The sequence below is a fragment of the Dasypus novemcinctus genome, chromosome 9, assembly GCF_030445035.2.
Source record: "Dasypus novemcinctus isolate mDasNov1 chromosome 9, mDasNov1.1.hap2, whole genome shotgun sequence".
Classification (NCBI taxonomy): Eukaryota; Metazoa; Chordata; class Mammalia; order Cingulata; family Dasypodidae; genus Dasypus; species Dasypus novemcinctus.
Genome location: NC_080681.1, coordinates 14,990,591 through 15,012,165, shown reverse-complemented (window position 1 = coordinate 15,012,165; position 21,575 = coordinate 14,990,591). Strand labels below are relative to the sequence as shown.

At 38.8% G+C, this 21,575-nt stretch overlaps 1 protein-coding gene and 1 long non-coding RNA gene across 5 annotated transcripts in view; one reads left to right on the top strand and one right to left on the bottom strand.

The window, feature by feature from the left end:
• Positions 1-12,658, top strand: part of LOC131279696 (uncharacterized) — a 51,155-nt gene extending 38,497 nt beyond the window's left edge. Inside the window, exons 7-8 of the long non-coding RNA XR_011649606.1 lie at positions 1,268-1,347; positions 9,088-12,658. This is a non-coding gene — a long non-coding RNA (uncharacterized lncRNA). The remainder of the gene's footprint in view (positions 1-1,267; positions 1,348-9,087) is intronic.
• Positions 1-21,575, bottom strand: part of WDR47 (WD repeat domain 47) — an 82,001-nt gene that overhangs the window by 32,835 nt on the left and 27,591 nt on the right. For all 4 annotated transcript variants that reach the window (XM_004448976.5, XM_058303091.1, XM_058303092.1 and 1 more), the window contains 2 exons: positions 19,746-19,830; positions 7,465-8,267 (listed from right to left, as the gene is read on the bottom strand). In XM_004448976.5, coding sequence (XP_004449033.1) covers positions 7,465-8,267; positions 19,746-19,830 — 888 coding nt within the window. The remainder of the gene's footprint in view (positions 1-7,464; positions 8,268-19,745; positions 19,831-21,575) is intronic.

The window sequence follows — 21,575 nt, the reverse complement described above, 5'->3', positions numbered from 1 at the left end:
CGCCCACCTCCCACACATGAGGTGCCAGGTTCAGTTCCTGGTGCCTCCTGAAAAACAAAAACAGAACAACATGCAAAACAAACAAAAAAACCAACTCAGAGAAGCTGATGTGGTGCAGGTTGAGCACTGGCTTCCCACATACAAGGTCCCAGGTCCAATCCCTAGCCCCCAGTACCCTAAAAAAAAAAAAAAAGTTACCAAATGGGGAAGCAGATGTGACTCAAGCAACTGGGTTCCCACCTACCATATGGGAGGCTCATGGTTTGGCTCCTGGTGCCTCCTAAAGAAGACAGCGAGCTGGTGCGATGGGTGGGTGTGGCAAGCTGACACAACAAGATGACACAAGAGACACGAGGAAAACAATGAGAGACACAACAAAGGAGGGCGTGAAGGTGGCTCAAGCAATTAAGTATCTCCCACATCAGAGGTCCCAGGTTCAGTTCCCGACTCCTCCTAAGGAAACAAGGAAGATGAACAGAAACAGCAAGTGCAAAACAATGAGTGGGTGGGGAGAAGTAAATAAAAATAAATCTTGAAAAAAAAGTAACTGAATGATGCCCAAAAAAAGGCAACTGGAAAAAAAGGTTTCATTTATCCTTCAAGATAAGGTGCTAAGAGGGACTGTGATAACAAACTTCCTCATACAGAGCCCCAATAACATCTCAATGTTGTCCAGCAAAGGCCATCTAGAACTGATTCAGAAGCAGACCTAGAGATATGTCCGTATCTCCCAAATATACTGTGTTTTCTATATGAGAAGACTGTTCAAAGCTAGCACCTCTCTGTTCACAGAGTTCATTATTATAACTTCCAGTTACTGCTGGGCTGGATTTAAATCAGCATTCCAATTTCTAGAACCAGGGCTGCTGTCCTCTCTTCAAGGAGAATATATTTTTATTAGAAGAATCTTGATTTTTATAAATGAAGAAAAGCCTAAGTTTTTGTCAAATGCACAAAAATAGATTTTTCATTTTTCTTTCTTAAGTGCATCACATAGAGTTTTAAAAAATAGAATGTGCTTATAATAGAGGAGCACTGAATTATAATACAAGGAGGGTAGGGGCTTCAATCAAAAATCAGTTGTGTGAACTTGGGAAACTCACATTTTCTGTGTCTCAGATTCATCTATATACTGAATGATAGGTTGGATGACCTGATGTCTAAATTCTTTTTACGAACTTTGGGATTTTATTAAAAGGCTTTTTTTGTCTATCTGCACAAACCTAAACATTAACCTAAACATTTTCCCAAATATCTTTTTTTTTAGGTACGGGGCTGGAGATTGAAACTGGGACCTCATAAGTGGGAAGCTGGTGCTCAAACATGGAGCCACATCAGCTCCCCTGAGTTGGTTTTTTTGTTTGTTTGCTTGTTGTTTGTCTTTGTTTTAAGGAGGCATTGGGAACCGAACCTAGGACCTCCCATGTGGGAAGCAGGTGCTCAACTGGTTGAGCCGTATACGCTCACCAATATTTTTCATGTATCCTCACTCGTAAGCTTGAGATCTTATGTTAGGTTGTTCTTAATATTCTTCAAAAACATTGGCAATTTCTATTTTTCATAGTACTTTGATCAAAATTTTTAACACTTAGCATCATGCAAAGATGATGAATGCCAAACAGATATACATATTACCTATTGATACAAAGCATCATGGGAACAAGTAAAATGATCTCTGCCTTTAAGGAGGTGGTTTCTGCATGTAATCCATATCAAAATATAGTTATGATTCACAGAGCAGAGCGCTAATTAGGAGCCTTGTGAATGGATAAAACTGTACAAGAAAAGAAGGAAGTCAAGGACAAAACCCTGGAAAATGTCTTTATTTAAGGATAAATGGGAAAATATGAGCCAGTGAAGAGGAATTAAAAGGAGTACTGTCAAGAGAACCTATAAGAATCCAGAGAAGAGAAAGTCACAAAGACAATAGAGAAAAGAATCTCAAGGATTAGGTCATCAATGTCAAATGCTGCAGAGAGGTACACTGGTATAACAGTGAACTAAAAATCAAGACCAGTGTCTTGCAATGGCTTAGGCAAGCCAAAGTCTGTACTAGGATGAACCATATGAGTTGAGAATAAAATGAGGAATTCGATCTCTAAATTCCTTTAAAAATAGTACATTCTATGTTATACAGAGGCTAAGTAGAATTAGTATTTAGAAGAGACAAGTGGAATTGGAAATTAGACATAACTTCCAAAAAAGGAGGTTCAATAGAAACAAAAAAGAATTCTTCTTAGTCTACTTGCTGGTTCATCAGTCCTTGCCCAACCTTAGTTACTCACAGTTCACTTCTAAAGTCTCTTTTCTTCTCTTGCTACACTCGCTGGTTTTAAGTGAATCATTAAAAAAAAACTTTTCAAAGTTGGACTTGATTCTAAGAGGCCTGGGAAAAGGCACTGCATGATGTACCCCTGCTCTCCCTTCCAGGTTCCTCTGGCGCTATTTTCTCTCCCTCACTCCCCAAACTCCAGCCACACAGAGTTAATTTCCTTTCCTTGGTCTCAGGGCTCTCTCCTTCCTGCCTGTGGGACTTACAAAGCCTGTTTATTCTTCTTGGAATGTTTTTCTATTCCCCTCATTCTCCTTTGCCTCACTAACTCTTTCTCATTATTTAGTTTACGCATCACTTTCTTGGGCAAATCTTCTCAGATCTCTAAACTGAGGCAAGTTCTCTGATCTCGAGAGTAAAGCACACAATTGTCATTAGATAACTGTATGATTTGTTGTTTAATGTCTTTCTCTTTCATTACATAAACACAAGGACAAAGACTGTATCCATACTATTCACCACTCACTCCCCAATGCCTAGCCTAATCCTTGCACATAGTAGGTACTCAAAATTTTTAATAAATTACTGAAGTAAAGGCAATGAGTATAGTGTCACATTCTAGAGTTTGACTTTTTCTCTTTTATACTTTCCTGTATTTACTAAATTATCCACCAAAAAAAAAAGAGCATGGGAAGCGGATGTGGCTCAAGTGATTGAGCTCCCACCTACCACATGGGAGGTCCTGGGTTCATTTTCCAGCGCAAAAAGACGAGCAAGACAGCAAGCTAATGCCACAGGCAGGCACAGCAAGCTGACGCAACAAGATGATGCAACAAGAGACATGAAGAAAATGTAATGAGAGACACAACAAATCAGGGAGCGGAGGTGGTACAGGTGATTACGTACCTTCCTCCCACATCGGAGGTCCTGGGTTCAGTTCCCAGTGCCTCCTAAAAAGAAAACCAGCACACAACAAACGAACACAGCAAATGCAAACAACAAGGGGGTGGGGAGAAAAAAATAAGCATAATAAATCTTTAAAGAAAAAAAAAAAGGACATGAAATATACCCTAAAGCAGAAAAAGTTATGGGAGAAAGGAGAACAGACTGTTTTATTCAAATCATAATCCCAAATAAATAATCTATCCATGATTACTGCTAGATTTCATTGAGATCTTTATAAGATTTGAATAAAACAAACAGGGCCCAAAAAATTATTTAGCAAAATACCCTGGCAGATAACATAAATACACAAAATGAATGAAAGTGAGCTCTTTATAAATAATTCTCTTATTTCAATTATACATTTAATGTAAATGTGATTTGATAGCTGAACTGATTTTTGAGATTTGGCAACTTAACTTTTAAAATAAATAAACTTTTGCTTTGCTAAAACCCTCATTTCCCATATAAGAAAGCAACAGTGAATTCAGAGATTAAGTATATAGACAATTGTATTTTTACTAAATATCAAAAAAAATTTTAATCTTAATGAACTATGGCCTAGGAATGAATTTGTATCTGTCTTTACACACTGCAACATTTAAGGAATGTTAAGGAAGGAACTGGTGTCCTAGTTCTCTCTCACACTTCAGCACCTCCGAACATATCATTCTGTCTGAAACACATCTCTCCTAGCCCCCTTTTTCCCATTTTCTAAGCCAACTCTTTTAGTCATCCTTCACTTCTGGCAAGCCTTCCTTGATCCCCCTCCCCCAAATCTAAGTAAGGCACACCTCCTACATGCTACCTCAGCACATTTCATCTATCATGCCTATTACAGCATTTAACACAGTGTACTACAACCACTGTTTGTTTATTTGGCTATAGCCTCCAGTAAAATAGAAACTTTAAAGGGTAGGAAACAGATCATACTCACCATTGTATCTCCAGGGCCTAGCATAAAACAGACACTCACATGCTTGTTGAATGAATGAGATGACTAGGAATATTAGTTAGAAATGAGATTCACAATATACAACTCCTGAGTTCCTAAACATACATACATACACCCACATCCAGAGGACAAAGTAGGAAGACCTACATAAAGAAAGATTTTTCAGCTACCAGATTATGCTATATACTACTGTTGACATAAGAAGCCCCCTTGTATGTCCATAAAAATAGAATTTGTAAGAATTAACTGCATAGAGATAGAAAAAAGTGACCATCATCATAAAGTAATTTTTGATTGACCTTTGAATTTATATAGTATTTCCATATGCATTATCTCATTTAACTTGTACAGTAACCTGTGAAATAAGTTATTATCCCCATTTCACAGATGAGGAAATAGAATCAAATGACAAGTGATTTTCCCACAACTGCATAGCTGATAAATAGATAGGACTTGAACCCTGATCTCCAGACTCCAAATTCAATGCTAGCCCATCTGTGATAATTTGAGAATATTACAGCCAAAACTTTCATATTTAATTGATTTTTCTTTTTTGTTTTATTTCTGTTTAAGTGAAAAGATATCCTTACAAAACAATGCACACACCTTTATAAACGCTTTGTGTTTTATCTTTTTGTTCACTATTTAACTTAACCACTGTATCCCAAGTATATAGTATGGTGTAAGTACACAGTAGACAGTCAACTATTTTTTAAAAGAACACTGTTGTCAAAAAAGTAGGCAACTCCTCATGTGATATCTTTAACATAATAGATCTAGGTGAGCTTCCCAATCATTTCTAAATTACACCTATAGTATTTATAATACAAGCAAAGTAAATTTTTATACATTCACAACACAGTTCTCCCATAGCACTTTTCTTATTAGCAGCTCTTTGACACACTGTCCTTACCAACAAACAGTATGAGCTCTGAAAGTGAGAAATTTACATTTATTCAGCACCAATCACATACTTGCCAGGAGCTGTATCTTATTTTGCAAGTCAACACCATTATCCTATTTTATAGGCAACTGAGATCAGAGAGATTAAGTAACTTTCCCAAGGTCACAGCTAGTAAATGACAAAACTATCGTTCAAACCAAAGTCTGACTCCAAAGACCATGTTTTTTTCATTATTCCACACTGCCTTGACTCACAAATTGTCCAATTTCAGATGTTTTCTGGATTATTGCTACTGCTCAACTGGTAACATAAGTATTTGTTACTTTTTGACATGTTACATTTTACCTCTCTGCTTATTCTATAATGGTCTAATAACTTTTACTCTACTTCTTGCCATCTGTACCCAGTCATTCCTCAACTTCTACTACTTTCTTTATCTAGGCAACATTACATGTACAGTCAGATTTGGCCAGATTTTTGTGAGTCTTTTTTCTCCGTACAGACAATCCTACTACTGCACAAGGCCAAATCAAACATGGCTTTTCAAATACTAACAAAAAAGTTCTTGTCATCTTATGGAAACAGAGAAACACCAGCAGTTCCTCTAAATTGAAGTCTAGTAACCCATAAAATGGGGTTTTCTCCAGAGACTGGCAAGTCTGAGAAAGGTTTAAGATAATATCTACCAGTGTTAAAGACTCCCTATTCCCTTCTAATTTAAATTACAGGATGCTGCTGTATAAAATTATATTCATATCTTTTCATCACTACTATCATCTCTAGCTTTCAAAAATTAAATAAGCAGCAGTAAGGTACCTTAAGAAGTCACCTACTATTCCCTACCTAGCCTTCTGAAAGTCTCTTACTTAATTCACCCTAGACAACTACTCCTCTCTTTAAAGAACATTAAAGAAGCACAAACTACCTCCTTTACAAACTAGTAGCAACTTAGAAAATGCTTCTCTATATATTTATACTGTATTTCTTATACCTTTACTACAGAGCTCCTCTTGCTTTAATTAGAAATACTAATTCCAAGTCCAGTGCTCCTTCCCAGCACAGAGTACATCCCATTATCCTATGTGGATATGAAAAGGTTTGGTTTTTGTGCTCTTTCATGAAATAAATTTATTGTAGTCAGTAGTAATATTTCATAGTACAAACTCTGGATTATAGGAAACCAGTCATATGTCTAATGGGTCTTCTGGTAAAGCAAGGCAGAAACTTTCCTAACCCCTGAAATTAAGAACTGCTAATCGGGAAGTCATTATTTCATGCCTGGGTTAAGAAAAAACTGAGTGGCAGCTTCAACACTTATTTCCTCCATGTATATAAAGAATTACTAAAGAAAGATAAGTGGAAATCATCAGAGATGTTTGTGTGTACAGCTGTTCACTACAGTACTACTTGCAGGAGAAAAAGCTGGAAACAACCTGATGCCCTACAATAAGAAATTGGCTAAAATTATGGTACAGTCATAAAATGACATACTGCAACTCATTATTAAACACTCATCTCAAGAAATAAGAATATGGGGAAATATTCATGATTTATCAACTGAAAAAAGCATTTACATGAAAATATATACAGCATATCCCAACTGAAAAAAATGTATTCATAGAAAAGTATGAAATTTCAATTTTCATTCTAATTCTCCTCTATATTTTCCAAATTTTCTTCAATGCATGTGTTGCCTTTATAACCAGCAAAAGAATAACATAAGATATAAAAATAAAGGTCTTCCCTTATAATTTAAATTACCAAAATTTTAAAAGCACTTTCCAAAGTTACTTGGAAATTGCTTTAACTTTCAAGAAGTGGTGGTTTGGAACAAGTATCCCAGAAAATAATGTTCTTGTTAAAGTTAAAGTTAATCCAAAAATAAAAATAGAGCTAATCCATTCCTATGAGCATAAACCTAACTAAACCAAGTAGGTTTTCACGAGGTTAGTTCAATTAAGGCGTGGCATGGGTGGGTCTTAATCTTCTTACTGGAGTCCTTTATAAAAGGGATGAATAGAGAGAACACCATGGAAGCTAGAAGCTGAAAGCAATGAAACCTGGAAGAGAAGGGAGAGACCAGCAGACACCGCCATGTACCTTGCCATGTGGCAGAGGAGTCAAGGATCATTGGCAGCCAGTCTTTGGGAAGAAAGCATAGCCTTGATGATGTCTTGATTTGGACATACTCACAGCCTTAAAACTGTAAGCTTGTAAGCTAATAAACTGCCACTGTTAAAGCTAACTTATTTTATGGTATCTGCTTTCAGCAGCTTAGCAAACTAAAACAAGGACTAACTTAATACAATTAGGACTTGAACTTAAATACACACACCCATACACCACAATTAGGTTGTGGAGATTTCCTAATTTTTATGAGTAAATACTTACCGCTCGGGGGATTCTTCATAAATACTGTGACATTCTGTGTTCTCAAGCATAAGACTTCTACTAAGATTTTGTACTCCTGGGTAATGGAAGTTAGCAAAGGAGTGAGACATTGGAGAAGTTTTGTTCCCAAGGTCTGAGATTCTTTTATCGTGACTGGTTAGTCCACAAGTTAGACCATCTAAAGCAGGATTCAGAGAGCGGGTCATATAGGCATCAGCTGATTGAGGCCTTCTCATTGGTGATGATGGATAGGGAGAAAGTTTACTGATAAGAGGAGTCAAAAGATCAGCATATGCAGCTTTTGTAGGCTTCAGAAGCTTGTCAACATGAATATTAAGCATTTTCTGTTCAAAAGCACAAGAGAAGACAGAAGATGGAAGATTCTGAAGCCAAGATAACAAGCTCAGATCCAAATCATCACAACCATTACCACATAAGAGGTCAATGCCAAGAAGTACTTCACTTTCTGTAATTTCTTCTCCAGTTGCTTTACTCTGACAAAATTCTACACAACATTCATAAAGTAGGCCCTTCATTACAAGCTGAAATAAACGATTGTTACTTGCTTTAAAACCAGCCTCACTAAGCTTCCTATCAGCAGGGATGAATTCTGCAACCATAACACAAGCCTCTTCAAAACAGTGAACTCGTGCAGTGCTGGGGTTCCAGTCCTTAAATTCGGCATGATTGGTCAGACGAGGCAAAGTCAAAAGCAAACAGAGCTTGCTATAGTCATCTTTAGAAGGACAGTACTCTTCTAGGGCATGTAAACATTGCACAGCTTCTTGCATGGTAAATTCCAGCTGTAAGAAAAATATAAATGAACAGTATAAAAACAGATGCGGTGAGATATCAAAACAATAAGACATTCTTTTATTCACATACAAAGATAAACTTTCATAAACTATTAAACTACAGAAGGAAAACTCTAGCACCACAAAATACTCATCTAATTTTATAAGATTTGTAATAATTTTCAAGCCAGAAACCAAAATATTATCAGTACTATAATAAAAAGATCAAAAACTTTGGTTAACACAAATTTACAATGCTAATACATGGTGTTAAATTAGGGGATGTATGGAAACATATATGGACCATAGTATTAGTGTGGTGCAAAAGTAATTGTGATTTTGCATTGTTGAAATTTGCCCTTTGATATTGTAATACATTTTTAAATAAATGTGGTTATGTAATACATCATTTCCCCCCCTCCCCTTGTGGCTTTTTGCATGCTGTCTGTTCTGTGTCCATTTGCTGTACAGTCTTCTGTCTTTTATTTCCCTCCCCCCTGTGCGGCTTTTTGCTTGCTGTCCACTCTCTGTCTCCATTCGCTGAGGGCTCTTCTGTGTTCTCGCTAGTCTCCCTTCTTTTTGTTGCATCACCTTGAGTCGGTGCGCCGTGGTGCCTGCAGGCTGGACAGCACTACACAGTGTGTGGGCGAGCCTGCCCTCACAAGGAGGCCCCAGGACGGGAACCAAGGGCCTCCCATATGGTAGACGAGAGCTCATCTGATTGAGCCACAGCTGCTTCCCTGTAATACATCATTTTAATGTACATTTCTCGCTTTATGTTTTTTTGCTAATGACTTATTACTTGCTGTTTATTTTACATTTATTTTAGACGATGGAAATGATATTGGACAAAAGAAAAATTTGAGTGATTTGCTTTTTTGAGTTCAAAATGGGTCATAAAGCAGTGGAGACAACTCACAACATGAGCAACACACTTGGCCCAGGAACTGCTAACAAATGTACAGTGCAGTGTGTGGTTCAAGAAGTTTTCCAAAGGAGACGAGAACCTTGAAGATGAGGAGTGTAGTGGCTGGCCGTCGGAAGTTGACAACAACAAATTGAAAGCAATCATCAAAGTTGATCCTCTTAAAACCACATGAGAAATTGCCAAAGAACTAAACATTGACCATTCTATGTTTGGTCAGTAATTGAAGCAAACTGGAAAGGTGAAAAAATTAGATAAGTGGGTGCCTCATGAGCTGATCGAAAATTTAAAAAATCATCATTTTGAAGTGCCATCTTCTCTTATTCTATGTAACCAAAAGAAACCATTTCTCGATGGGATTGTGATATGCAACGAAAAGTGGATTTTATACTACAACCAGTAATGACCAGCTCAGTGGTTGGACCAAGAAGATCCAAAGCACTTCCCTAAGCTAATCTTGCACCAAAAAAAGGTCTTGGTCACTGTTTGGTGGTCTACTGCCAGGCTGATCCACTACAGATTTCTGAATCCCACTGAAACCATAACATCTGAGAAGTATGCTCAGCTAATCGATGAGATGCACCAAAACCTGCAATGCCTGCAGCCAGCACTGGTCAATAGAAAGGGCCCAATTCTTCTCATGACAACACCAACTGCATGTCACACAATTAATGCTTCAAAAGTTGAACGAATTGGGCTACGAAGTTTTGCCTCATCCACCATATTCACCTGACCTCTTGCCAACTGACTACCACTTGTTCAAGCATCTCAGAACTTTTTGTAGGGGAAAACGCTTCCACAACCAGCAGGAGGAGAAAATGCTTTCCAAGACTTTGTCAAATCCCGAAGTATGGATTTTTACACTACAGGAATAAACAAACTTATTTCTCATTGGCAAAAGTATGTTGATTGTAATGGTTCCTATTTTAATTTTAAAAGATATGTTTGAGCCTAGTTATAACTATTTAAAATTCATGGCTCAAAGCTGCAATTCCTTTTGCACTAATCTAATAGTAATAATTTGATGATGTTCTTTCACAATCTATAACAAATGTTCCACAATAATGCAAGGTGTTGGTGGAGGAATGATATAGGGGAATTCTGCACATTATCCATGATTGTTTGGTAAGCTTACAACTTATCTAATAAAAAAATGTTTTAAAAAATTTGGTTAACACATTAAACTTTTATCTATAAAGATAGTGTTCTAGTTCAGAGTTAAAGATTGGACATTTTAAAAAATACACATTTTTGAAGCAGAAAAAGTATTTATCCAAGTTCAATATCCAATCGCAACAAAATATCTCTCAGCAAACTAGGAAGAAAAGGGAACTTCCTCAACCTGACAAAGGGGAGCTACAGAAAACGCACAGCTAACATACTCAATGGTGAATACGGGATGCTTTTCCTTAAGACCAGGAACAAGTCAAGGATGTCCACTCCTACCATTTCTATTCAACACCATTCTGGAAATCCCAGCCAGTGATACAAGGCATGAAAAAGAAATAAAAGGCATCCAGACCAGAAAGTAAAAAATAAAACTGCCTCTATCTGCAAACAGCACGACTGTCTATGTAAAAAAAATCCCAAGGAATCTATAAAACATCTCCTAGACCCAAAAGGTCAGTCTATCAAGTTACAGGATGCAAGGTCAACACCACAAATCAACTAAATTCATTTATACGAGCAAGGAGCAACTGGTAACCAAATTAAAAATAAGCAAGACCAGTTAAAACAGCTCCCAAAATAAAATGCCTGTGCAATCTTAGAGGCATTGCATACTGGGAGCCTTTGTTACCTCAGAGCAAGGCATGCTGAGAGGAGAGCTCTCCAGAACAGGCTAGTCAGAGAATGGTATTCTGAGCGAAATTTGCCTTCAGAGTAAAAGATTTGGTAGAAGGATGCTCTCCTGAAGAGGCCCCTCAGGTATGAAAGGGTAAGCATGTTCTTAAGGCAAAGCCTCTTGGGAGGAAGCCCTCCTGGAGACAAGAGGTCACACCGGAGCTTGTTGGAAATGACTCAAGCTAAGATCCATACTACGAGCTGGACACGAAGAGAAATCTTCTAGGAAACTTGACCAGAGGGAGGCAAGAAGGTATGACCACATCCTCAGAGCAATACATGCTGGAGGAACAGACCCTCTAGGCAGGTCAGGCTGAGACTGCACACCAGGCTGGCCGGAGATGGCAGGCAGGAAGGGAGGCTGGTGTGGCAGAAGACAAACACAATTTCTGTGGTCCCAAAGACAAACTCCTAGGGCCTTCACAGCACACGGAATCATAAGGAAAGTGGTCTTACTGCCCACATCAGCTGAGTAGTTCGTGGTGGCACTTTATTCATACAGATGCTGCAGTTGGCTGCTCAATCTCAAAGCCAGCATTGTAGCCAGTAGTTAACTGGAGCTGGTGACATTCATCATGCACTGGTGGCACCTAGAGAGCAGCATCACGTAGCCATTGGTGATATTCCACTTCTTGAGGTTAACAGGCAGCGGATGTGGCCTAGCAGAGAGAGTGGTAATGGGAACTTCACTGACACTCTTGGACCTCTTGGAGGTTGAGGATGGTGATGAGAGCAAAGAGGATCACGCACATTGCTGATTTCTGCTCTTTGTTTTAACTCCTCTTTCTCTGATAAGGGAGAGGTGCTGGCATCCTGCAAGTGATTAGGAGGCAGGGATGTAGGGGCCACAATTCCCCTGAGGGAGGGCCCATGCCTCCGGTGGCCCCCTCATGTGGGTATCCTGAGTATTGGTCCCAGTGCAGAGGCTTGAAGCCCAGGCAGAGCCCTGGAAGGTGAGTGGAGCCTCTGAGTTTATTTCAATATATACACATTATCTTCCAAAGGTAGCCCTGAGAGTGGTGTTCATGCAGCAATGAAACTTTTATCCCACCTTTAATTGATGACTCTCAAGCTTCCTACTCACAAAGGCAATTACATTATCCAATACTCAAAATTTTTACATGGACTTCTCCAATTCTTTTTTAGTATTATTTTTTAATCAATTTTATTGATATATATTTATAAAGCATACAATCCACTCATAGTGTATTACCCATCCAAAGTGTATAATCTATTCAAAGTGTACAATCAATGGTATTTGTACATTGTGCATTCATCACTTCAAGACTGTTATTAAAGCATTATTCCAATAATTATAATAAACAAAAACCATACCAACACAAAAAAGCTCTAACCCATAATAATCACCTCTCAATCTATGTTTTCCCTTTTGTACATAGCTGCTATTCTGTTTGCTTAATTTATTTGTATTTGTATTTTAAAAGATGGAGTCAAACAATATGTAGTACCTTTTGTCTAGTTTCTTTCACTTAGTATATTTCTTTCTTTTAACTCTTAATGGAAGGTTATTAATATATTACTATATGCTACTGTCCATATTTTGCTTTGTTTATATTTTTGCCTGATATATAACATCTTATATTAAAGTACATTTGTTCAGTTTCAAAGAAAATGTCTTATATATGCAATATTACCCATATTCATATTTCAAATGAAGTCTCACTGCACTACAGTTTATCCATGTTGTTATATCCTTCACAACTTCACTTCTTCTTACAGCTGCATAATATTCCATCATGTGTATACACCACAATTTGTCTATCCATTCATCAGCTGACGGGACACCTGGGCTGTTTCCATCATTAGGCAATTGTGAATAACACTGCTATGACCATTGGTGTGCAGATGTCTATGCATGTCACTGCCCTCAGTTCTTCTGGGTATATACCCAGTAGTGGTATTGCCAGGTCATGTAGCAAATCTATATTCAATTTTTTTCCCCCCAACTTTTTGAGGAAGTCCCATTTATCTATGTTTTCTTTTGTTCCGTGTGCTTTGGGTATAAGATCCAAGAAACCACCAACTACCAGAAGATGCTGAAGGTGTTTCCTACATTTTCTTGTATTCCTATCTTTTAAAGTATTTTTATCAAAAAAGATGCTGGATTTTGTCTAATACCTTTTCTGCATCAATCAAGATGATCATGTGTTTTTATCCCTTCAGTTTATTAATGTGGTATATTACATTAATTGATTTTTTTGTGTTGAACCACCTTGCATACCAGGAACAAATCCCACTTGGTCTAATTCTTTTAATATACTGTTAGATTCGACTGCAAGTATTTTGTTGAGAATTTTTCATCTATGTTCATTAGAGAATTCACCTGTGAAACCATCTGGTCCTAGATTTTCTTTGTTGGGAGATGTTTTTATTTATTTTTTAGGAGGTAGTGGGGATTGAACCCAGGATTTTATACATGGGAAGCAGGCACTCAGCCACTGAGCTACACCCACTCCCCTGTTGGGAGATTTTTGATGACTGATTCAGTCTCTTTAAATGTGATTGGTTTTTTGAGTTCTTATACTTTTTTATGCATTTCCAGGAATTTTTCTGTTTCATCTATGTTGTCTAATTTGTTGGCATACAGTTTCTCATAATCTCCTCTTACAATCCTTTTTATTTCTGTGGATCAGCCGTAAAATCTCCCCTTTCATTTCTGATTTTATTTAATTGCATCTTCTCTCTTTTTTACTTTGTTGGTTTAGGTAAGGGTTTCTCAATTTTATTGATCTTCTCAAGGAACCAGGTTTTAGTTTTGTTGATTTTCTCTACTGCTTTTTTTGTTCTCAATTTCATTTATTTCTGCTTAATTTTTATTATTCTTTCTTTCTGCTTGCTTTGGGATTGGTTTACTGTTTTTTTTTTTCTAGTTTTTCCAGATGTTCAGTCAGGTCTTTGACTTTAGCACCTACTTTGTTTTTTGTTTTTGTTTTAAAGATTTATTTTTTATTTATTTAATTCCCCTCCCCTCCCCCGGTTGTCTGTTTTCTGTGTCTTTTTGCTGTGTCTTGTTTCTCTGTCCGCTTCTGTTGTCGTCAGCGGCACGGGAAGTGTGGGCGGCGCCATTCCTCGGCAGGCTGCTCCCTCCTTCGCGCTGGGCGGCTCTCCTTACGGGGCGCACTCCTTGCGCGTGGGGCTCCCCTACGCAGGGGACACCCCTGCGTGGCAGGCACGGCACTCCTTGCGCGCATCAGCACTGCGCGTGGGCCAGCTCCACACGGGTCAAGGAGGTCCGGGGCTTGAACCGCGGACCTCCCATGTGGTAGACGGACGCCCTAACCACTGGGCCAAAGTCCGTTTCCCCCTACTTTGTTTTAGTATGGGAGTTTAAGGCTATAAATTTCCCTTTCAGGACTGCCTTCGCTGTATCCCATAAGTTTTGATAAGTTGTGTTCTCATTTTCATTTGTCTCAATATATTTACTAATTTCTCTTACAATTTCTTCTTTGGCCCACTGATTGTTCAGGAATGTGTTGTTTACCCTCCACACATTTGCAAATTCTCCTCTTTCTCATGTATTATTGATTTCCAGTTTCATTCCATTATCATCTAAGAAGGTTCTTTGTATAATTGTAATCTTTTTTTAATTTATTGAGACCTGCCTTGTGACACAACATGTAGTCTATCCTGGAGAAAGAGCAATGAACACTTGAGAAGAATGTATAACCTGCTGAGTTTGGGTGCAACATTCTGTGTATGTCTTTTAGGTCTAGCTCATTTATCATATTTTCAGGTTCTCTGTTTCCTTGTTATCATCTGTCTAGTTGTTGTATGTAATGATGTGAGTAAAGCGTTGAAGTCTCCAGTGATTATTGTGGAGATGTCTATTTCTCCCTTTGGTTTTCCCAGAGTTTGCTTCATGTATTTTGGGGTACCTTGTTACATGCCTAGATATTTACAACTTTAACTTCTTCCTGTAAACTGTCCCTTTTATAAATATATAATAGCCTTCTGCATCTCATAATTTTTAGCATTTAAAGTCTGCTTTGTCCAATATTAGTATAGCTATCCCTGCTCTTTTTTGGATACTGTTCGTCTGCAATATCTTTTTCTAACCTTTCATTTTCAGTCAATTTGTTTCCCCAGCTCTAAGATGAGTCTCTTGTGGCAGCATATAGATGGTACAAGTATTTTTTTATCCATTCTGCCAGTCTGTATCTTTTCATTGGAGAGTTCAATCCATTAGCATTCAATTACATTACAGTAAATTATGTATTTATTTATTTATTTCCACCATTTTATTCTTTGACTTTCATATGTCATATCTTTTTTTTTTTTTAAGATTTATTTTTATTTATTTAATTCCCCTCCCCACCCCCGGTTGTCTGTTTTCTGTGTCTTTTTGCTGCGTCTTGTTTCTTTTGTCCGCTACTGTTGTCGTCAGCAGCACGGGAAGTGTGGGCGTCGCCATTCCTCGGCAGGGTGCTCCTCCTTTGCGCTGGGCGGCTCTCCTTATGGGTGCACTCCTTGCACGTGGGGCTCCCCTACGCGGGGGACACCCCTATGTGGCATGGCACTCCTTGCGCGCATCAGCACTGCGCATGGGCCAGCTCCACACGGGTCAAGGAGGCCCGGGGCTTGAACCGCGGACCTCCCATGTGGTAGACGGACGCCCTAACCACTGGGCCAAAGTCCGTTTTCCCATATGTCATATCTTATTTTCATCTTTCTACTCTTTTGGTTATCCTTTCTGCCAGTCTGGACTTTTACACTCTCCTTCAAGCCTTTCTATCTGCCTTTTTCTTTCAGGCTTTAAGGCTCCCTTTTAATTAATTATTTATTTATTTAACAATTCTCTTATTTGTAAGTATTTTATAATTTGTAAATATTTTATAATTTGTAAATATTTTAAACTCTCCTTCATATTTGAAGGACAATTTTTCTGGATACAGAATTCTTGGCTGGCAATTTTTCTCTTTCAGTATTCTAATTGTATCATACCACTGCCTACTCACTCCATGGTTTCTGATGAGAAATCTGCACTAAATCTTACTGGGCATCCTTGTATGTGACGGTTTGATTCTCTCTTGATGGTCTTTGAATTTTCTTTTTATCTTTGGTGTTTGGCATTCTGAGGAGTATGTGTCATGGAGTAGGTCTATTCTGATTTATTCTGTTTAAGGTATGCTGTGCTTCTTGGACATGGAAATTAATTTCTTTCTTGAGAGTTGGGAAATGTTCAGCCATTATTTCCTTAAATATTCTATCTTCCCCTTTTCCCTTCTCTTTTCCTTCTAGAACTCCCACGACACATATGTTGTTGTGCTTCACGTTATCATTTTCCCTGAGACCCTGCTCCATTTTTTCCATTCTTTTCTCTGTCTTCAATTTCAGCTGTCCTGTCTTCTGCAACACTTATCCTTTCCTCTATCACTTTGAGTGTGCTGTTATATGCCTCTAATGTGTTTTTTTTTATTTCACCTATTATGTCTTTCATTCCCATAAACTGTTATTTTTCTATAAATTTTCAAATTCTTCATCCAGTGTCCTCTTAATGTCTTTATCTCTTTAGTCATATTGTCTTTGAATTTGTTAATTTGATTTAGAGGATTTATATGAACCTCACTGATTAGTTGTCCAAATCCTACATCTCACCTGGGGCTTTGATATATTCCTTTGCTTGGGCCATTTCTTCCTTTTTCTTAGTAAGACATAATTCTTTGCTGATATCTAGGCATCAGATTATGATGGTGAGTTTACTCTGATGCTTAATTTATCTCTCTTGCTTAGGGATTTAGTGGCAGGAGTCTGTGTGTTATTGCCCATCTTTGATTCTTGGTTCAACCCATTCTAGCTCTCTCTTTTTCATTTTTTAGTAAGATATATCTGCTGGACAGAGCTAGGCTTTTTTTTTTTTTTAAGGTTTATTTTTTATTTATTTCTCTCCCCTTCCCCACCACTCCCCCCCCCAGTTGTCTGCTCTGTGTCCATTCACCGTGTGTTCTTCTATGTCCACTTGTGCCAGCAGCACCCAGAATCTGTGTCTCATTTTTCTGTAGTGTCATCTTGCTGTATCAGCTCTCCATGTGTGCGGCGCCGTTCCTGGGCAGGCTGCACTTTTTTTGCACCGGGCAGCTCTCCTTACTGGGCGCACTCCTTGCACGTGGAGCTCCCCTATGCAGCGGACACCTCTGTGTGGCATGGCACTCCTTGCACACATCAGCACTGTGCATGGGCCAGCTCACCACACGGGTCAGGAGGCCCTGGGTTTGAACCTTGGACCTACCATGTGGTAGGCGGACGCCCTATCCGTTGGGCCAAATCCACTTCCCTGTTCTAGCTCTTTAGGATTGTTCCTGTTTAGTTACTCAGATATGGACCATGGACCCAGTAATGGATTGCAGACCCACTTCCAAAGGTCTTGGGAAGGAAGGTTGTATAGGCCGGAGAAAGCCTCTCATATTTATTTACTTTTAATTTTCTCAGATGCAATTTCCTTGGTCTGCCAGCAGATGGTGTTTTCAGCAGCCCTCTCAGTTCCCTGCAACACCAACTGCAACAATATGACAGAGGATCATGCCTCAGGACTATTCAGAGCCTCCCAAATCAAACTTTTTCAGAGGCTGTCTCCAAATTTTGCCGGCAGCCCACTCACTTTACCTGAGGAGGAAATAATTCGACTTCCCTCTGAATCTTCAACAACCAGCCCCAGTCAGTGGGGAGGGTGTTTGTGAGAATTGGATCTCTTTTGTCCCTGCCAGCTCCCAGGGCAAACATTTTCATGGCCCTATACAGCCTGGAATGGCTAATGGAACAGAGTAGACCAAATATGTTGACCAAAAGATGAATCAATTTAGGCTCAGTCTCTTTCTCTCCCCTTTCCTGGGGAGGCAGAACCCTGCACCCCGCTCTGTGTGTAGCCTCCAGTCAGAGGCCAGAAGATTCAAAGCTGTCTGCTCTGAGTGTGTGGGGATGGGCGCCAGCAGTTGCAGCTACAGCTTTTACTCACTGAGTTTTCTAGTTGAGATTCTTTTTCTTTGCCTCTCTCTATTCTGGGTGGTGTCCAGCCTTCCCCTGGTGCCCCAAACCCTACAATATTTTTTCATATCATTTCTGCCTGTCCTATAGCTATGTTTTCTGGGAGAAAAATGAGTCCTGTGTCTAATCCTCCATTTTCCCAGAAGTCTCCAAAAAATATATTTATTTAAGGATAAAAATAATTGAGTTTTCTAGATAGAAACTGAAGCATGCCAGCCATCAAATGTTCATAAAGTTTTCTATTACTCCGGCTTACTCAAAGGCAAAGGAGCCATTCTCTTGGCCCAAAACTTGCCTTAGGACAAATTCATGTGGGCAAAGAAATCAAATCAAGAGAAGGGGGTGAAGCAGATATGGCTCAGGTGACTGGGCTCCCACCTACCACATGGGAGGTCACTGGTTCGGACCTTGGTGCCTCCTAACGACAACTTGTGCAACAGGCAGATGCAGCAAGCTGACACAACAAGAGACACAAGAAGAGGGAACATAATGAGACACAAAAAAGCGGGGAGCAGAGGTTCCTGGTGCCTCCTAAAGAAGACAGCAAGCTGAACTGACAGGCAGGCATGGCAAGCTAACATGAAAGGGTGACACAACAAGATAAAGTAACAAGAGAAATGGGGAGGAGAAACAAATGAGACACAGCAAAGCGGGGAGCAGAGGTGGCTCAAGTGATTAGGCACCTCCCTCCCACATCAGAAGTCCCAGGTTTGGCTCCCAGTGCCTTCTCAAAAAAGAAACAAGGAAGATGAACAGACACAGCAAGTGCAAACAACAAGGGAGGTGGGGAGAAATAAACAAAATAAATACTTAAAAAATAAAAAATAAGAGAAGGTAATATCTACAGGTCACTTACGACAAAAACAGTAAAGAAACGAAACAAGAGAAAGCTTAATTATAATAATTTCTTAGAGAATATTACTTTAGAACTATAAGCATTTAATGCTATAAAGATCCTTAGAGCTCCTTAGTCCTCCTTATTTTATATAAAATACCTCCACATTTTACATATGGGAAAATTTAAGGTGTGGATTTAACCAAAATAATTTATTGGTTAGTGACAAAGATAGAATAAAATTAGGTCACCTGAGTCACAATCCAGTTCTATTTTCATTTTTGGACATCATTATCCCACAAACATTTCTCTATTATATGTGAAAGTTCCCATTGTAATATATTTTTGGTTTACTTCAGTGGACACTTAAAGGCATTTAATAAAAATTTCCCTGGCTTTGGATGTAACCTAATGCAAATATTAAAAGTTTAAAAGTAACTATCTAACCAAAAAAAGTTTAAGATCACTAAATATAACTTTTCAAAAAAACAAACATTTTATGGAAAGACTACCTTCTGTATCAAAGAAAACACTGAAAACAGATCAAAAGGTGGTCAGGAAATATAATCTCCTTCTGGGATAAGAAAAAAAGCAATGATGAAGAGACATAAAGCCAAACATCTCCTGTTTACCTAAATCTATGAAGGGGTCACATAATATCCAACCAGCTAGTCATTCATTCATATATCATCTTGACTTAAATTACTGAACAAGTTTGGTAGCACTTTAGATTTAAAGTACTACACATCTGTAAAATAACCAATATTGCCTAATCCCAGCTTATAAAAACCTTGAAAATTCGTGAGGCTAATCTGTGTTGTTGCGAAAAGATATTTATGACTGAAAACAAGACTATGGCGCAAACCTTCAGGAATAAAAATCTTACATGCTGCGGTTCATCTTCCGCTGACATTGCATTGTTAACACACAAAGCTTCTAAAAACTTCTGTTTCAGGATAATATAGCGAAACCTGTGAAAAACAAAATATAAAACATTAAATATGATTAAAAAGCTGAATAATGCCAATGTCAAAGACTGGAAATGAAACTCAAGTTCCTAAAACAAAAGGAGACCAAATTTGTTTTTAAGGGACTAATTAATTCTTTTTTCTTTTTCCAATTACATTTTTTTAAAGATACTTTAGATTACATAAATGTTACATAAAAAATATAGGGTATTCCCATATGCCCCACTTCCTACCCCTCCCACACTTTCCCACATCAACAACATCCATCATCGGTGTGGTACATTTGTTACAACTGATGAACACACATTGAAGCACTGCCACTAACCATGGACCACAGTTTACATTATAGTTTACACTCTGTCACACCGAACACTGTACGTTATGACAAAATATATAATGGCCTGCATCCATCATTGCAACATCATGTAGGACAATTCCAATTACTGTCCTGAAAATGCCCCCATACTATAACTATTTTTCCTTCTCCCTTCCCTCAGAACCTCTGGTGGCCACTGCCTCCATATCAATGATAAAAGTCCTTCCATTGCTAGAATAACAATACGTTTAGAGTAGAATAATAGTCTACTTTAGTCCACTGTTCATTCCCCAATCTTGAGGATTTGGGGGTGGTGATACCCACTCTGCCCCAAAATTGAGAGTAGGCTTAGATCCCATTGGGCAGATGGATGGAACTATCTTGCTTACAACTGCAGATTCTCTCTGTTCCTTGGAATGGGCGTTGTCCATCATCATCTCCTTGTTAATTGTCCTGGGTGAGTCCAATGAACTGGAGAGCATATGTTGCAATTCTGCTGAGATTCAGGGCCCAAATGCACATGGATGGACCAAAGATTTAAGTCTCTTGGACATACACCTACCAAGTATGGTAGCAACTGTAAGTTCAAATAGAAGAGGCAGAAGAGCTATGTGTAGGGAAACCACAAATGAGTCCAACTTTGTCACACTGGGGAGCATAAATTTCAAAGTAAGGCCCACTGGCAGAGGGCCAAACTCCTGAGCTGTCTGCCCTGCCTACAGTGTCTGAATGTCTCTAGAGCCCTCAGGAGCCCCACTATTTGAATTTGGTAATATTTACTGTGGCAATCAATGAGATCCTGCTGAGATGTGCATAAGTGTAGCCTCTGAAATGACCTCCCAACTCACTGTGAAGTCTCTTAGACATAAAAACTCATTTGTATTTACCCTTTCCCTTTTTGGTCAAGATCTTTTCCAGGTGCACTGCTAGTTGGCACTTGGTAATAATCCCTCAGTGCCAGGGAGTCTCATCACTGGGAGTCATGTCCCATGCTGGAGGGGGGGAAGAGTAGTGCATTTATATGCTGAGTTTGGCTTGGAGAGAGGTCACATTTGAGCAACAAGGAGGCCCTTGGGAGGTAACACTTAGGCAACATAGAGACTACTTTGAATTTCAAAAGAAAAGGTTTATAAGTACAATCATCAATATCAAAGGCCCAGCACAATGGTCCCTCCTCCTTCGCTAGGCACTACCCCTGTACTCAGGGGATTCTTGCTGCCCCATTAGAGAATGTAGCAGAGCTCCCCAGGATAGGAATTCGACATCTTTCAGTTTTTGTGTGGCTCTCCACCCCATGGAAACTTGAACACATTCATATGCCTTGGAAGTATGCCCCAGGTGAAGCCCCTCCCATGCATTAATTTTTTTAAAACATTTTTTAAAAGTTAATTTTCCAATGTCTAAAAAGTCAAATGGATTTTTAAGTCAGTGT